The sequence below is a fragment of the Anomaloglossus baeobatrachus genome, chromosome 2 (assembly GCF_048569485.1).
Source record: "Anomaloglossus baeobatrachus isolate aAnoBae1 chromosome 2, aAnoBae1.hap1, whole genome shotgun sequence".
Classification (NCBI taxonomy): domain Eukaryota; kingdom Metazoa; phylum Chordata; class Amphibia; order Anura; family Aromobatidae; genus Anomaloglossus; species Anomaloglossus baeobatrachus.
This window is the reverse complement of record NC_134354.1, coordinates 593,082,914-593,101,233: the sequence shown is the minus strand read 5'-3', so window position 1 is coordinate 593,101,233 and position 18,320 is coordinate 593,082,914. Positions and strand designations below refer to the sequence as shown.

General features: G+C 41.3%; 1 protein-coding gene across 3 annotated transcripts in view; it reads right to left on the bottom strand.

The window, feature by feature from the left end:
- KLF12 (KLF transcription factor 12) overlaps positions 1-18,320 on the bottom strand; it is a 306,275-nt gene that overhangs the window by 41,435 nt on the left and 246,520 nt on the right. For all 3 annotated transcript variants that reach the window (XM_075336814.1, XM_075336813.1, XM_075336815.1), the window contains exon 4: positions 12,040-12,175. In XM_075336814.1, the coding sequence (XP_075192929.1) occupies positions 12,040-12,175 (136 nt within the window). The remainder of the gene's footprint in view (positions 1-12,039; positions 12,176-18,320) is intronic.

Below are 18,320 nucleotides of genomic sequence, written 5' to 3'. Positions count from 1 at the left end.
ATGGAAGGTGTCTCATAGACGCCTGACATGATTAATCTAGGACTTATTGGCAGCTATGGGCTGCCAATAACTCCTTATTACCCCGATTTGCCAACGCACCAGGGTAAATCGGGAAGAGCCGGGTACAGTCCCAGAACTGTCGCATCTAATGTATGCGGCAATTCTGGGCGGCTGTTGGCTGATATTGTTAGGGTGGGGGGCTCCCCATAACGTGGAGCTCCCCATCCTGAGAATACCAGCCTTCAGCCGTATGGCTTTATCTGGCTGGTTTTAAAAATGGAGGGAACCGCACGCCGTTTTTTTTAATTATTTAATTATTTATTTCACTACACAGTATAGACACGCCCACCGGCTGCTGTGATTGGGTGCAGTGTGACACTTGTCACTCAGAGTGGGGGCGTGTCTCACTGTAACCAATCATAGGCGCTGGTGGGCGGGGAAAGCAGGGAATACGAAATTGTTTAATGGGCGGCCGGCTTTTTCAAAACAGTAAAAGCCGCCGGAGCAGTGTGAATGCCGTGCAGCGCCAGGGATCGGGGATCGGTGAGTATATGAGAGAGGGGGATAGACTGACATGGACTGAGAGTGAGGGACAGAGATAGTGACGGACTGACAGAGATTAGTGCATGACAGACATTGTGAGGCGCTTCAGAACGCAGCTTTTCAGCTGCGCTCTGAAGCAGACCTTTTTTAAGCTGCGGTGCAGAGCGCACACCTGCGCACATAGCATCAGACAACAAAATCGTATGAGGGATGTCACACGTTACAATTGACTAGGTTCTTGCAACAAAACGCTCAATTCTAGAGAATGATACGATGTGTTTGCGATCAACGGTTTTGCGTTCAATCCTGATCGCATGTAGCTGTCACACGCAGATACGTCACAAACGATGCCGGATGTGCGTCACTTACAACTTGACCCCAACGACGGATTGTGAGATATATTGAAGCGTGTGTAGCGGGCTTTAGTTCACCCCCAAAAAATCTCAGCTGATCCAAATCTAGTCCAGAGTGAATCCAAAGAACAAAGTCTGTAGAGCATCGTTTTTACACTCCACAGAATTTGCTTACTGGCAATTCTGGGTCACACTGCACTGCAGGAGACTCGACGCCTCTAAACAGCAGTGACATCAGTAACGTTACCACTTTTCAAGATGGCCGAGTCACCTGGTCACTCTGGGCCTCTGATGAGTGGTAACATTATTGATGTTACCGCTGTTCAGAGGTGCCAAGTTTCCCACAGTGCAGCGTGACACAGAGTGACCTAGTGACTCGGCGACCCTGAACAGAGGTAACATTACTCATGTCACCACTCATTCAAATTGCCATGTCACCAGGTCACTTTAAGTCATGCTGCGTTATGTGCAAGACCAGGCGCCTCTGATGAGCAATAATGTTAATAATGTTACCGCTGTTCAAAGGCGCCAAGTCTCCGCAGCACAAAGTGCACCCGAAGTAACATGGTGATCCAATGACCCTGAGTAGCGGTAATGTTACTGATGACTTTGTTTGTCGAATTCGCTTTGGACAATGCTGAATCAGCTGGGATTTTTTTTCTTTTGAATAAAGTGGTTAATGAGGGTGTCTTATTTTATTTCTCCGTTTTTTTACATTTCTGTTTTTTTTTAGATATCCTTTTTTGAACGGCAGTGCATTTCCTGAACTACGGCGATAAACAGGGAGTGTTTATTGAAATAAATTATTTTTTCATGTGTGAGTGTGTCTTTTTTTGGATTACTGGGTTAGTAAGATATGTTTCTGATAGACACCACTCCATTACTAACACCAATGCTTCATGCCAGCTGACACTACACAGTTGACATCAACCCCATAAGCGATTACCCTGATTGTCATTGTACCGGGGCAATTGGAAAGAGATTAGGTGAAGTGCCAGAATTGGCACATTTAACCGCTTCACAACCGGCCGATTTTGTGCTTTCCGTTTTTTTTTTTCCACTATTCTTCTTCCGAGAGACATAACTTTTTATTTTTCAGTCAATATGGTCATGTGAGGGCTCGGTTTTTGTGGAATGAACTGCACTTTTAAATGAAACCATAAGTTTTACCATATAGTGTACTGGAAAGTGGCAAAAAATTCCAAATACGGAAAAATTGCAAAAAAAAGTGCTATGGCACGATTGTTTTTGAGATATTTTATTCACTGTATTCACTATATGGTAAAACTGATGTATGGGTGGGATGCCTGAGGTCAGTGCGAGTTCACAGACACCAAACATGTATAGGTTTACTTTTATCTAAGGGGTTAAAAAAAAAAAATCAGACATTTGTCCGAAAAAAGTGTTGTACGTTTACGCCATATTCCGTGATTCATAGCAATCTATAGCTCAGTGACTGCTTATTTTTTGTCTTGAGCTGACATTTTTAACGGTACCATTTTTGCGCAGATGGTACATTTTGATTGTCTGTTATTGCATTTAGCGCAAAATTTGTGGCAACCAAAACACGTAATTTTGGCGTTTGGATTTTTTTTGCCGCTACGCCGTATCGGATTCAATGTTTTTTTATTTTGATAGAGCGGGCATTTCTGAACTCAGGGATACCAAATGTGTGTATATGTTTTTATTTTTTTAACTCTAATTTTCAATGGGGCGAAAAGGGGGTGATTTGAACTTTTAGGTTTTTTTATTTTTTTTTTAATTCTTTAAAACTATTTTTTTTTTCTTACTAGGTCTTCTAGTAAGACTATATGGATCAGCTGTCTGATCGCTCTGCCATATCTGCTGATCACAGCTACACAGCTGTGAACAGCAGCTATGCTCCTAATCTGTCTCACCCAGCTCTCAGCTGTGTGAGGCAGGAAGTGAGTCATGTGAGCTACAGGAGTCATCACATGACTCTGTGCTAGCATGACAACAACTGGAAGTCATATGATCACTTCACGTGACATCCAGTATCGGCCGGTGAGTAAATGTTTACCGCCGATGACATTATAATGGCGCTGTCACATATTGACAGCACCATTTAAGGGGTTAAACGGCATTGGAGGATAACGGTTCTGCTCGTGCCTGTAAAAATCAGCTGAGATGTGCGCAGATCGCTGCAAGCTGCTTGCAGCAGACTGTGGGCAGTAACACTATGACCTGTAGGACGTAAGATTACTGCCCGCGGTCGTTAAGGGGTTAATATGATGCGCCACTTCTGGGGTGGCTGCGGGCTGGTATTTTTAGGCTAAGAAGGGCCAAATAACCATGGACGTTTGCAGCCTGATAATATCAGCCCGCAGCTGACTGCTTTACTATTGCTGGTTATCAAAAATGATGGGGGACCCAACATTGTTTTATTCTTTTAATTATTTATTTGGTTAATAGTTGCAAAATCTCTCTCTTTCTCTATTATCTTTGCACATCTTTAACACTTAAAAGTCAGTAATTCTTTGAATGCATTTAATTCTGGTTAACCGATGTTATTCGTGTGTGGTACATGTTTTCACAGACCTATAAACTTCTATTGTACCATTTTATCAGTGCTGAGGTTAAAAAATGACATGTCTCCATGTGGATCACAAGGATATATGTGTGGTTCACATAGACATGTTCCATGGGAAAACACGGAGGTGTGAAAATCATCACCTAAAAGTATACATTTGAACGTGTCTCCAGTATGTGTGAAAACGGATATCACACATATTGGAAACACGCACTTGTGAAGGGGGCCCTACATGTAGGTATGTTCACATGTTCACACTGTAGCTGTATTTTATTTATAACTCCTTTAAAGTGAAGTCTATATCCCTTTACAAGTTATTAACCTCTTAACTACCTAGGACGTACACTTTTGTCACTGTTCACTAAAAGCTGTACAGAGCAGGCTCAGTAGCTGAGCCTTCGTCGTACAAGGCAAATGGTTACTGTATTACATAGCCAGAATCTGCCTGTAACTACACCAGCCAAAGTGAGAATAATCACTGCTGTTAACTCTTTAGATGCCGCTGTCAATCAGTGACGCGATTGTGAAGGACCGTTGAATGAGTAATCATGGCAGCCTGCTGAAGTCCTCCATGGTTGTAATCTTAAGGGGGCTTCACACGCAGCGACATCGCCCCCGTCGGTTGTGCGTCATGGGCAAATTGCTGCCCGTGGCGCACAACATCGCTCGGACCAGTCACACGGGCTTACCTGCCTAATGACGTTGCTGTGGCCGGCGAATCGCCTCCTTTCTAAGGGGGCGGTTCGTGCAGCGTCACAGCGATGTCACTAAGCGGCCACCCTATAGAAACAGAGGGGTGAAGATGAGCGGGCGGAATATCCCGCCCACCCGTTGTTCCTCGTTCCTGCGGTGTCACACCTAGCGGTGTGTGCTGTCGCAGGAACGATGAAAAACCTGCGTCCTCAACAACCAACGTTTTTTTGAAAATGAACGACGTGTCAACGATGGACGATTTGGTGAGTATTTTCCATCATTAACGGCTGCTCCTTGGTGTCACACGCAACGACGTCGCTAACGATGCTGGATATGCGTCACTGAATCCGTGACCCCGGCGATATATCATTAGATACGTTGTTGCATGTAACGGGGCCTTTAGTCCTGCTCTGAGGTTTAGACAGAGGCTAGACTTCATAGGAGAACGGCAATACTTTTGTAGTGTAGTATACAGTATAAGTGATCAGAGGTTCAAGTACCCTATGTAAACTAAAAAAAATACCATGTAAAAATTTAAATAACTTTTACTCCATTCAAAAATAAAAGAAAAAAATGAAAACAAAAAAACTAAAATATAGTAGTATTATTGTGTCCAAAATAGTCTGATATATAAAAATATTAAATTACTGAAACCATATCAGTTTTTCATTAGCCATACCTTCCTAAAGAAATAGAATAAAAAGCTAACAAAATGTCACCCAAAATAGTATAAATAAAATTGTCAGCTCAGTTCTCCTAGAGCAGACCTGGGCAAGGGACAGCCCGTGGGCCACATCTGGCCGGCTTACTCTCTGTGACCGGCCCGCCTGGTTCAGGGCGTCCTTGCTGGCCGGTCAGTGATGAGTGCAATCTGACCTGTTGTCCGGAGCTCCAGGCTCCGGGAGACCCCTGGTCAGATCGCCCTCATCACACGCTGCATGCCGGGCAAGGAGCGATCCTGCAGCTCCACACAGTGCAGGCAGCGGAACGCAGAAATATCTCCTCTGTTCCCTGCCCGACACCTTTCTCTCTGACACACGCGCGCCCTGATATCGTCAGTACGGCGCGCGTGTCATTTGAAAAGTTCCCGCCCGGCAGGAGAAGAAGCTGCAGCAGCTGGGGCCCGTATAGAGAGAAGCAGCGGCGGGGGCCCATACAAGAACAGCAGCGGCGGGGGCCCGTACAAGAGAAGCAGCGGCGGGGGCTTCTAGGAAAGAAGCATTGGCGCAGCCTGGGCATGTGAAAGAGAAGCAGCTCAGCGGGGAGCTCGTACGGAGGTGCCTGAGGTGCCTAGTAACCTGCGGGGACAATGGGAGGCGGGATAACTGTTCACAAATATTGGGGTGTAGTGGTGTAGTATATGGGAATGTAGTTTATTACAGGTGTAGTGTATAGGGATGTAGTGATGTATATTACAGGTGTAGTATGTTGCGGGTGTAGTGATGTAGTATATGGGGATTCTGTTTATGTATTATATATATATATATTATATATATGTTGAATCAAGTTAATTATATTAGTCCGGCCCTCAAACCATCCCAATTTCTCATGCGGCCCCATGGGAAAATTAATTGCCCACCCCTGTCCTAGAGACAAGCTGTCAAACAGGTATATGGGGAAGAAAATTAAAGGTTATGGGTCTCAGAAAATATTCGGAATTTTTTAACCACTAAATATAGAAAAACCTTTTTGGTTTGATATTGCCATGATCATACAGATCTGGACAATCAAATTGCCATGTAATTTTTATCACACAATGAAAGTTGTGAAAACAAAACACCAAAATGGCGATGGCAGAATTTAGGCGTTTTTCTCACGATTTTGCACCCCTTTAAGTTTTTCCCACGCTTTCCAGTATTTCCATTATTTAAAACTACAAGTTGTCTTACCCAAAACAAGCACTCATAGATCATTGGAAAATAAACAAAAAAAAACATTGTAGCTCAAAGAAAAAAAAATAAGTGCAAAAACTAAAAATGTCTGGGTCTTTAAAAAGGTTAAAGGTAACTGTCACTGGTTTTTCGGCCTATAAGATGTGGCCACCACCAATGGGCTCTTATATACAGCATTCTAACATGCTGTATATAGGAGCACAGACCCCTGTGTAGAACATAAAAACACTTTATAATACTAACCTAACGGCCGCGCTGCGGTGGAGTTGGGCCATATGGGTGTCTCCATTGTCTGCTGCCCGCGCCGCCTCTTTTGGCCATCTTCGTCCTTCTTCTGTAGCCGAGGTGCATAACGCGTTTACGTCATCCACACTCGCCGGCATTGAGGTTCTGCGCAGGTGCACTTTGATCTGCCCTTAGCAAGGCAGATCAAAGTATTGTAGTGTGCCTGCGCGGGACCGGCGAGTGTGTATGACAAAGCCGCGTCATGCACACAGGCTTCAGAAGGAGGACGAAGATGGCCAAAAGAGGAGGCACCGGCGCCAGACAACGGAGACGCCCATATGGCCCAACTTCACTGCAGCGCAATCGTTAGGCGAGTATTATAAAGTGTTTTTTATGTTCTACACAGCAGCCTGGGCTCTTATATACAGCATGTTAGAATGCTGTATATAAGAGCCCACTGGTGGTGGCCGCAGCTTATAGGCCCCAAATCTGGTGACAGGTTCCCTTTAAGAGAGATCACTGACTGATATCATTACCAAATATCAGATTATATTTTTAGTCTTCTTCTCTTGGCAAAAAAACTTCACATTATCAGATTCTGGTGACACGATGCCAATAGAACCTTCTGTTCCCAGCTGAGCATGCCAAAGAGTCATGGTGTCCTCATTTCTAACGCTGGGCTCTGTTTCTCCAATACCTGCAGCAAACATTGTCCTCTCCATTGTATGTCATTTCATTCAGGATAAATGTCCTTGCTCTTTGCCTAGATCTAATGAAATCCGATAATATATAAAAAAAATTCATATCTGTGTTACTTGTAGTTACTATTAGAAAGGTAACTGATAAAATATAATTCACATATTCACAAACATACGTTGTTAAATGGAAAACATGCACCCGTCTAAACAATTTCTTGTAAAAATCTTACAAAAAAAGTTTGCTGTTAATTGATCTTTTAGAGATTAACAGAATGTGATCCTCATGTTAAAAATGATATATTAAAATAAATCTGGACCTTTCCCATCTCAGGGCTGGCATAGCCTGTGCTTCTCTGACAGTAGGTAAGGTCTCCAGGTGACACGTCACCACCAACTTCTTTCTATTCTTGATATATTAAGCTTTTGTCATATATACTTTTCAGAATAGATGGTTGGTATATAAGCAAGTAGACCTGTGTATTTGACCTCCTCTGTCTTTTTTAGTGTTTTTTTCGGGGTTAACTAGGGTCCTTTATTATTAGGATTGTTATGCTTATTATTGTATGTAACCCTATACTTCTAGGACACGCCTTCCCTCATATGGGACTCTTTTCCTCCTCATACCTCGCTTATCTGGTACAATTACATGTATTACATGTATTAGTTATTTTAAGTTCACCTGCCAGTCTCTGGATGTAACTATAAAAAGCAGCTTAAAAAACTCTTATATGGTATATTATTTACTTATACTGTAATGGCCCCACTTTTTCTTTTGTTTCCATCATAATATGGGGTTACAGGTATTGCATAAATGAACCATGATGAGGTCTATTTTTCTTGGTATTTTTCCCTTTAAAATCTGTCAACAGGATTTTACCCCCCAAAACTTTTTCAGATCTTTCAAAGCCAAATCCAGCAATACCTTTACATGGCAGTGCGTTTCTCTACTACTAATTTTTATGTATATGCAAATGAGGCTGAAGTGCTATTTCTAGGTCTGAAGCCTCTGTCACTCCAGATCTATTCCCCACTCGGTACTGCTTCCTCTTGTTTGACTGACCTCTCCTTTACCAGAAGTCACCTAGCACAAAGGTGATTAGTCAAGAAGGAGGAGGTGGGAATAGAGCTGGAGTAACTGAGGCTACAGATGTGCAGCCTTAGGTGCATATCAATGTAAAAGGTGATTTCTCCGTAACAGAGGTATGGATTGGTCAAATATATACACACACATATATATATATATATATATATATATATATACACACACACATATATATATATATATATATATATATATACACACACACATATATATATATATATATATATATATATATATATATATATATATATATATATATATATAGTATATATCGTTTTTTGGGTAAAATGCTGTTGAGAGATTCCCTTTAATGTCAGGTGCAATATGCACCCAGAATCACAAGCAGTCACCGCTGATCAGAAGTCCCAGCACTTCCGGTCATGTGCACTAGACCTCTATGAAGCATACAACCGGCTTCATACTGCACATGACCAGAAAGACTTCTGGTGACGGCGGACACAGGTACGTGCCTGACCGCTGGTGATGCTGCATTGAATAGCATGTTAGCATGCACCTGTGAGCGTGCTAACATGCTAAAAGGGCGGAATGAGTGCAGGAACTGACGCCCTTGCGACTAGTCCCTGGCCTTATTAGCATATCATAAAGGATCTTTAGAAATACAATTTTTTTTTAAAAGATCTCTTTATCTATGCTACTAGATACATGGACAGTTAAGGGTGCTTTACACGAGACGATCTATCGTGCGATAGATTGTCTGAGTCACGGTTTTTGTGACGCACATCCGGCATCGCTTGCGACGTCGGGCTGTGTGACACCTCCGAGCGACGCAGTATCGCTCACAAATCGTGAGTCGTGTACTCGTTGCTCGGTTTCATAATCTCGTTTAATTAAAATAGCGCCGGTTGCTCATCGTTCCCGGGGTAGCACACGCCGCTCCGTGTGACACCCCGGGAACGATGAACAGCAGCTTACCTCCGTCCCGCGGCACCTGCCAGCTATGCAGAAGGAAGGAGGGGGCGGGATGTTTACGTCCCGCTCATCTCCGCCCCTCCGCTTCTATTGGCCGGCCGCTGTGTGACGTCGCTATGACGCCGAACGTCCCTCCCTCTTCAGGAAGAGGATGTTCGCCGCCCACAGCGACGTCGAACAGCAGGTAAGTGTGTGTGACGGGGGTAAACGACTTTGTGCACCACGGGAAACTAATTGCCCGTGACGCACAAACGACAGGGTCGGGTACGATCGATCGTGAAATTGCACGATAAATCGTACCGTGTAAAGCAGGCTTTAGGCAGGAATCACTAATATACACCCAGAGCTGCTCATGGTTCTGGGTGCATATTCCACCTGACAGGTTCCCTTTAAATGTTCTAAAGAAATTGAGGGAAATCAGGGCCTAGCAGTACCAACCAGTAAATTACTTACCGTGTTTACCAAAATATGAAAACAATTATATAGATGATCATGAAAGATAATTTTTCTATAATATGGGTTAAAACACAAAGCATAAAAAAAGCTTATAAAGCAGGCTTGGTATGGGCTTTTGTAACAAAAATAAGATCAAATCTTAACAAAGGGAATTAGGAGAAAATGGCGTTATTCCTCTGCCGGTGTCCGATATTGCATTGCATATCATTTTTTTATTTTGTAAATTAAAAGTGAACATTTGTCAATATTTGTTTTGATTTTAGGAATCTGGAAAACCTTTGTGTCAAACACTATGAAAGCTGCCTTATTTAGGCTCAGACTGACCCAAAAGGGGAAGAGGTGAATCCCCCTGTGCATGAGTGAGCCCCCCACAGTACATCTAATGCATTACTTACAGGCTAGGGTCGCATCTTATCATTCTTCAAATGAACTTGTTTATTTTTATTTAGAAGCATAGCCAAAGCTGAACAGTGGGACCTCAGAATATATGTCACTGGTGGGCCCCTGACGCACCAGCAGGACAATGTTATTTACCCTCCAGCTTCCTCAAAAAATTGTGGACGAACAAAGAAGTTATTGAAGGTATTTTTGTCTAAAATATTAATTACTAAAAATATATCTGAGCTACACTATTTATCATCTTGGTAAGAATAGTGAGATCCCGATGTTATAAACACATGTAGCCACTAGGGGGAGCACTTGATGCACAGAGACGTCTAGAGCCAGGCGCTCCCTGCATCAACTTCTATGAATATTAAATACTATCCATTTCTTTCCAAACTAATGTAATAAGGGCTGTCAACCATTTGTCTGTGATGCAATGTTGCCATTTTACTACAAAATGTTCATTATCTAACTGTAAAATTGAATTCTAAGCAGAAGTAATGCAATCAGAAAGTGGGAATACTCTCGAATCTCACCTGACACATTTTAAAGTTGCAGAATAAACTCCTCAGTATTGATATTTCAACACCAAGAAGTTAAAAGTCGTGAAATTATGGAAATCACAGTTTTCACAGACATGTTAAAGGGAACCTGCCACATTGTATAAGCAATCCGATATGGGGACAGCATGGTATAGAGAAACAGGAGCTGGGAAGAATGATATACAGGATAAGATTCAGTATCACTTGTACTTTATTCACTGAAATCCATGGTGTTTGTATATATACACGAGTCCTGCTCAGTGATTGACAGCTATCTCTGCATATACCGTTATACAGATAAGACTGTCAATCACTGACCACCCACTGGACTCATTTGCATAAATCAGAAGGGATTTCAATGAAAAAAGAGCAAGTTTTACGGAAACTTCATGATATGTATATGTTATCCACATTTCTATAACTCCACAACTATTCCTTTGTGGTGTTGTAAATTCAATGTTGAGGAGCGTAAATGTCTCCAATTAAATAATTGGGTCTGAACATGCCGGTACTATACTGAGATTCACAATGCTTAAAATTGGGATTGAGTCATAAGTTCGTTCCAACACAAGAAATCTTTTTGATTTGCTCTAAGGGCATTGTACATGTGTGTGGGGCATGCAGGAGCATCATATTGTGTGTGGGCATTATATGGTGTGTGGGACTATGGTGGCATACTGTATGGGGGACTGTGGGGGTATTGTATGGTGTGTGGAGCTATAAGAGCATTCCAATGTGTGGGAGGCAGTATACTTTGTTTAGAGTGAGATGAAGGCTTTATACTGTGTTTGGCATCTATGGCAATTTTATACTGTGTGTGGGTGCTTTAAATGTATTATACTGTGTGGGGGACCTATGGGGGTATTATACTGTATGGGGATGCTGAGGGGCATTATATCGTGTAGGTGGACTCTGAGGGCATTATACTAAGTGAAGGTGTTATCGTGACATTTTACTGTATGGTGGCCTACAGGAGTATCATACTATGTGAGGGAACTGCAGGGGCATCCCATTGTGTAGGAGAACTGTGGGGACTCATACTATATATGGAGAAACTGCAGGAGAATCGTTTTGTGTGGAGGGATTGCTGGGATGTATTAAGAGATTCACACAATGCTTTTTTGCTCAGTTTTTTATGCAGCCAAAATCTGATCTCATGACTGTAAAAAAAAACCTGCAGCCAAAACATAGATTTTGCTACCCTTTTGATGATTCTCTTGGTGTGTTTTTTAGGATACAAAAGTTCAGTTTGCTTCCACCTTGCAAGCATGAATAATAGACTACCAACGGAAGACATCTGGGAAAAAGAACAATTTGATCAAACTATTTAGGAGGAAAATGGTGAGCATTCAAAACAAAAAACTGAATTTATGTATGAAGCCGACACCTCATGGGTGTGTCTCCACACTGAGGACCCCCCTATAAATGCTAGAACGGCAAACGGCTTCATAAAAGAGGCTCCTGTTGTGGAAGACCTGACGTGTACATGCAGTGCAGTGTGTCCATGTAATGCAACAATTCACATGCTCTGTTCTACAACCTTTACATTTCTTGTCTAGCGACAACATGAATTCCTAGTACAGTTACTCCCTGGTCAGTAGAGTCTCCAGTTCCCCCAGAGGCACAGAAGCATGGTCATCACCATCTCACTCCGAGAATATGATACTCACTCTTGTACTGCCCGTGCTATGGAAAGAGCTGTAGATCCAGTTTCATTGACACTATCTAAGGTCACATTTGGCAGGTCGTCATCATCACTATCACTTTTTATCTGTCTAGGAGACAATCCCCGGGGATCCACATGTGCTGAAAAAAAAATAAACAGAGTTAACATAAGGTGATGATATAACACAAGCAAACGTAATGTTATGGTTAAATATATGTTTAATGCAGACATTGCAGTGAGTTGCAGGTTATTGCAGCTAAAGGAAAAAACAACTGTACTTAAAATATGATGCGTTTTTCTTTCAGGAGATGCAGATTTGGTGCAGAAATCTGATGAAGAAATCTACACAAATCTGCATATCCTGGCAGAAAAACGCATCAAAAAGGCAATGCAACTTTGATGCTTCTTTTTGCAGGATATGCAGATTTGCTGCAGAAATTAACAAAATCCAGCAATTTAAGAATGGCTTTATTTTATTTTTTTATGGGAGTTCACAGTGCAGAAAAATTGGTAAGATAACTGTTGTAAAGCGGGCTTTATACGCTACGATATCGTTAATGATTTATCGTCGGGGTCACGTTGTTCGTGACGCACATACGGCGTCATTAACGATATCGCAGTGTGTGACACTTATGTGCGACCTAAAACAATTGCAAAAGCGGCCAAAATAGTTTGCCGCGGAGAGGTCATCCTAAAACAAAAAAATAGTTTTCTTCGAATTAGCGATGTTGTTCCTAGTTCCTGCGGCAGCACACATCGCTATGTGTGACATCACAGGAGCGAGGAACATCTCCTTACCTGCCTCCACCGCCAATGCGGAAGGAAGGAGGTGGGCGGGATGTTTACGTCCCGCTCATCTCCGCCCCCCCGCTTCTATTGGACGGCTGCCGTGTGACGTCACTGTGACGCCGCACGACCCGCCCCCTTAGAAAGAAGGCGGATCGCCGGCCAGAGCGACGTCACAAGACAGGTAAGTCCGTGTGACGGGGGTAAGCGAGGTTGTGCGCGATGGGCAGCGATTTGCCCGTGTCGCACAACCGACGGGGGCGGGTACGATCGCAGCGTGTAAAGCCCGCTTTAGGGTCAGTACGATTACGGCAATGCCATATTGCCAGATTTATATTTTTTTATATACTAAAAACAATAATTTACAACAAAATATAATTTGGTTTTGCATCGCTATATTCTAAGCTGTACTTTTTTATTTTTTCACCAACAGTCATTTTTTTTGTGTGTAAAATGAAAAGGGTAGATTTTCGCTTGCTTTTTTATTTAATTATACGATTGTTACCATATGAGATACATAATGTCACTCTTTTATAGTTCCGATTGTTCCAGATGCGGCTATACCAATTATGTGTACTTTTTATGTTAATTTTTATTATTACATAAACACTGCTTTTTTGCCATTTTTTTCTTGCTTCTTTGAATTTATTTTTTTATTTTTTACATATTTTGTTAAACTTTTTTTTATATTTTTATTTTAGTCCCACTATGGAACTTGAATATTTTTCACTTTAATCGCTGGCTCCATACACTATAATACTTCTGTACTGGAGTGCTTGAGAGCCATCGGATTCACACTGACACAGCCTTTTAGACCTTACTTATTGGAGGGCCTAACTGTACCCTTGACAACTATTGGGACTGTCGCAGTAGAGTAAAGAGGGAGCACTGTTTCCCTTTGTTAAGCATATGGATGCTATTGTGATGACCGAGAGCGTTAATTTTGGAGGATAAACAAGGGCGGCACGGTGCCTCAGTGGTTAGAACTAGAGCTGCTCGAACTCACAAAGAAACGGGACTGACGGGTCGCTGCTCAATTTAAAAAAAAACCTGATCTGCTCCGGAATCCAGTACCCATATAAGTCTATGGGGACAAGAATACGGAGATTAAATAGTTGGTGGAAGGGATATGGGGTGTAGGAGCATGCGCGGTGTACTCACCGAGGCTGTGTCATGGCGGCATACTCCTTTCGGGTCAAGCTTTGCCTTCAGGAGTTGACAATTGACTATTCACTGTTTTGCCTGCCCACCGGCGCGCGTAATTGGTTGCAGTTAGATGTAACCCCACCCTGAGGGGCAGCGTGGCAGCTGACTGCAACCAGTTACAGGCGCCAGGACGGCCGGTGGGCGGGGAAAGCAGTGCAAGTGTCTACGGGTCAGTATGGCGAGCGTGCTTGTATATAAAAACACATGGGGCCTTCTCCTGTCAGAAGAGTGTGCGGTTGTGCGGGGTGATGCAATGCCAGACTCGTGCGTGACTCTGGCCTAAGAGAAACTGCATGCAGCTTTTTTTTATTATTTAAATAAATAATTTTTAAAAAACGATGTGCAGTATCCCCATTTTTGATACTCAGCCAAGATGAAGCCAGCTGGGGATTGGTATTCTCAGCCTGCAGACGCCCGGAATTGCCACATCCATTAGATGTGACAATCCCAGTGCTTTACTGGCTCTTCCCGAATTGCCCTGGTGCGGTGGTAATCGTTGTAATAAGGGGTTAATAACAGCACACACCTGCTATTAAATCCTAGGTTAGTGATGGCACAAGTCATCTATGAGATACCAGCATCACTAACCTGTACATGAAAGTACAAACACAGAGAAAAAATCCTTTATTTGGAATAAAATACAAAAACACACCCTTTTTCATCACTTTATTAACCCCCAACAGACCCCTCCAGGTCTGGCGTAATCCACACGAGATCCCACACAGCTTACAGCTCTGCTACATCTCACAGCGAGCGGCCATCGAGAACGACCGACGGCTGTGAGTGTAGACAATGACTGAGTCGCGCTGAGCGATGACTGCAGGCAGACGCTGTCACAGCCTGGGGGCGCGTCTGACTGCAATAAATCACAGACGACAAGATGGCCAGTAGGCGGGGAAAGCACGGAAAGCTGTGTGTATGCAATGAGCCTATTGTGCAGTACAGAAGTGAAAGCACGACTAGGAAGCAGTTTGCCGCCATGACACAGAGCCACCGTAATTATGACACGCTCGCTTAATTCTTGTTTTCTTTATTTTCCCTTTAATTTCCTCAGTGCTGGATTGCGGATTACGGCGATACCAAACTAATAAAGTTTATTTATATTTTAGTGATGACTCAGTTTTTTATATTTTTTTATATTTTCTGGGGCCCATAATTTCTTTTTATTTTTCCATACATGGAGCTTGATTAATGAATACTTACTGAGCTGACATTTTTATCGATACCACATTAGGGTACATTTGAAGTCTAATTGGCTTGTATATGTCTTTAAGGAAGTACATCAGCCACAATAAAAAGAAAAGGCAATTATCGAGTTTTGATGTTTTTCTTTTCGGCTTTTGACATATGATTAAAATAATTTTATATTTTGATAGATCAGACTTTTTCGGATACGACAATACCAAAGATGTATATTTGTTATATTTCTTGAAGGGTTGAAAGAGGGGTGATTTAAACTTTTATATTATATATATATATATATATATATATATATATATATATATATATATATATATATATATATATATATACACACATATATATACACATATATATATATATATATATATTTTATATGTATATATATATATATATATATATATATATATATATATATATATATATATATATATATATATATATATATATATATATATATATATATATATATATATATATATATATATATATATATATATATATATATATAAAAGTTTAAATCACCCCTCTTTCAACCCTTCAAAAAATATAACAAATATACATCTTTGGTATTGTCGTATCCGAAAAAGTCTGATCTATCAAAATATAAAATTATTTTAATCATATGTCAAAAGCCGAAAAGAAAAACATCAAAACTCGATAATTGCCTTTTCTTTTTATTGTGGCTGATGTACTTCCTTAAAGACATATACAAGCCAATTAGACTTGGTTGAAAGAGGGGTGATTTAAACTTTTATATTATATATATATATATATATATATATATATATATATACACACACATATATATACACATATATATATATATATATATATATATATATATATATATATATATATATGTATATATATATTTTTATTATATATATATATATATATATATATATATATATATATATATATATATATATATATATATTAAATTCTTACAACTTTTTTTAATGTTTACATTATTTTATGGTCTCTCAAGGAAATTTAAACCTGTGACTGTTCGATTGCATATACTATTTACTGCACACATTATTGCAACATATAGTGAAATTACTGTTCTTCTATGAAGCCTATGTAGTGGTGCTTCACAGGAGGAATAAGATAGCAGCCAAAAGAGCCTTTTGTAATGCTCCAGCTAACATTTTGACCAACAGTTACCGACAATCACCAATTAAATGTTGCCGTCACTGATTGAAAGCTTCATTTAATTTTTTAAACTGCAGCAATCAATGTAGTTTAACGATACAGTTACAGACACATGACAGCTATGTTGCACAGCCAGCATCTGCCTGGTATGAAGCAGGCTCAGCTCCTGACCCTGCTTCATACAGCTCTTAAAAATCTATGATGAAAATAAAAAAGTCATAGGTCGTTAAAGGGTTCATTAGAAAACTAAATCACATGCACCTTTTTACATTTATGATCCAATAATTATAAGGACTGTTTCAGATGTCCATGATCATCAGTCTGATCTCGGATCGCAATGCATCTGCTGACCGTGCATCTCTCCGAACTGAGCACGTCAACCTCATAGAAATATATGAAGCTACAACGCTCGGGTCGGCAGACGAGTGGTCAGTCCGTGAATTGCGATCCAAATTCAGACCGATGATCACTGACTTCTAAAAAAAAGTCCTAAAGGTGAGTTCAAATAATGTGGTCAAATTGCATTCTCTTCCACAATATGAACAAAATCCCAGTAAGTTAGAACAAAACTATGTGTAAACTCGTGCGGCCTAGCAATTAACTATAAACTATATTTTCTATGAATTGCAAAAAATTGCAAACTAATTACTTGTGATGAGAAATAACTTAAAGAACAAAAATCCACATTACCCTGCCACAACATGACCAACTTGAATTATTTCAGTGTTCTTCTCGTTAGTGCAGTAGAAAATGTTAAATGAGGACAAGACAGTTGATATCACTCTGTCATACTGATTGAACTATTAGCATGGTCAGACTGCTTTAAAAGGGAGCAAGTGCTTGAAATAATTGTCTACATTTGGCCATGATTACCATCAAAGAAACACATTTAAGCTGGTGTCACACATAACGACAACGACGTCGCTGCAACGTCACCATATTCTGTGACGTTGCAGCGACCTCAACAGCGACGTCGCTGTGTGTGACACATAACAACGATCAGACCCCTGCTGCGAAATCGTTGCTCGCTCCTGAATGCTCCAGGTCATTTTTTGATCGCTGCTATCCCGCTGCGCCATGCTGATAAGCTGATAATCCTTGTGTTTGACACCGCAGCAGCGACGCTACGCTACGTCTGAAACCACACAACGACCGTCGACGTCGCTATGATCGCTGCTCCGTTGCTGCTTTTTATAACATGTTTGACAGCTTACTAACGATCATCTATGGTCGCTGCTACGTCACAGAATATGGTGACGTTGCAGCGACGTCGTTGTCGTTGTCGTTATGTGTGACACCAGCTTAAGTCAGAGCTTTACAGGCAAGGACATTGAATCATCAAGCACTTCAATGACAGAGGTTTAATTGTTAAGTAGGCTTCAGGGTGCCCAGTCCAGCAAATGTTACGGTCATTTCCTAAAGATAATTAAGCTTCAAGGTTGGTTCAACACCAGTGCAGAGCATGCTCAGGAAAATCAACAGGCAGTACATCTGCATACATTGAGAGGCAAATACTTTTGGAGGCTGACCAGGTGCCAAGAAAGGCAGCAAAGAAATCACTGTTTTCTAAGAAAGATATCAAGAATAGACTGACATTCTGCAGTAAGCACAGGGATTGGACTGCAGAGGACTGGGGTAAAGTTATTTTCCCTGATGAAGCCTCTTTCAGACTGCTTTGCACATTTGGAATAATGATTGCCTGGAGCAGAAAAGTAGACCTCTACCATGAGTCTGTGTCATCCCAACAGTAAGGCTAGGTTCGCACACTGCGTCTTTTTGATGCTGCGTTTTTGTGCGTTTTTGGCCGCTAAAAACGCACAAAAACGCACCTGCGTCGAAAAAACGCATCAAAAAACGCATGCGTTTTTGCCGTGATTTGGTGCGTTTTTGGCTGCGTTTTGCTGCGTTTTTGATCTCTGCGTTTTGCTGCGTTTT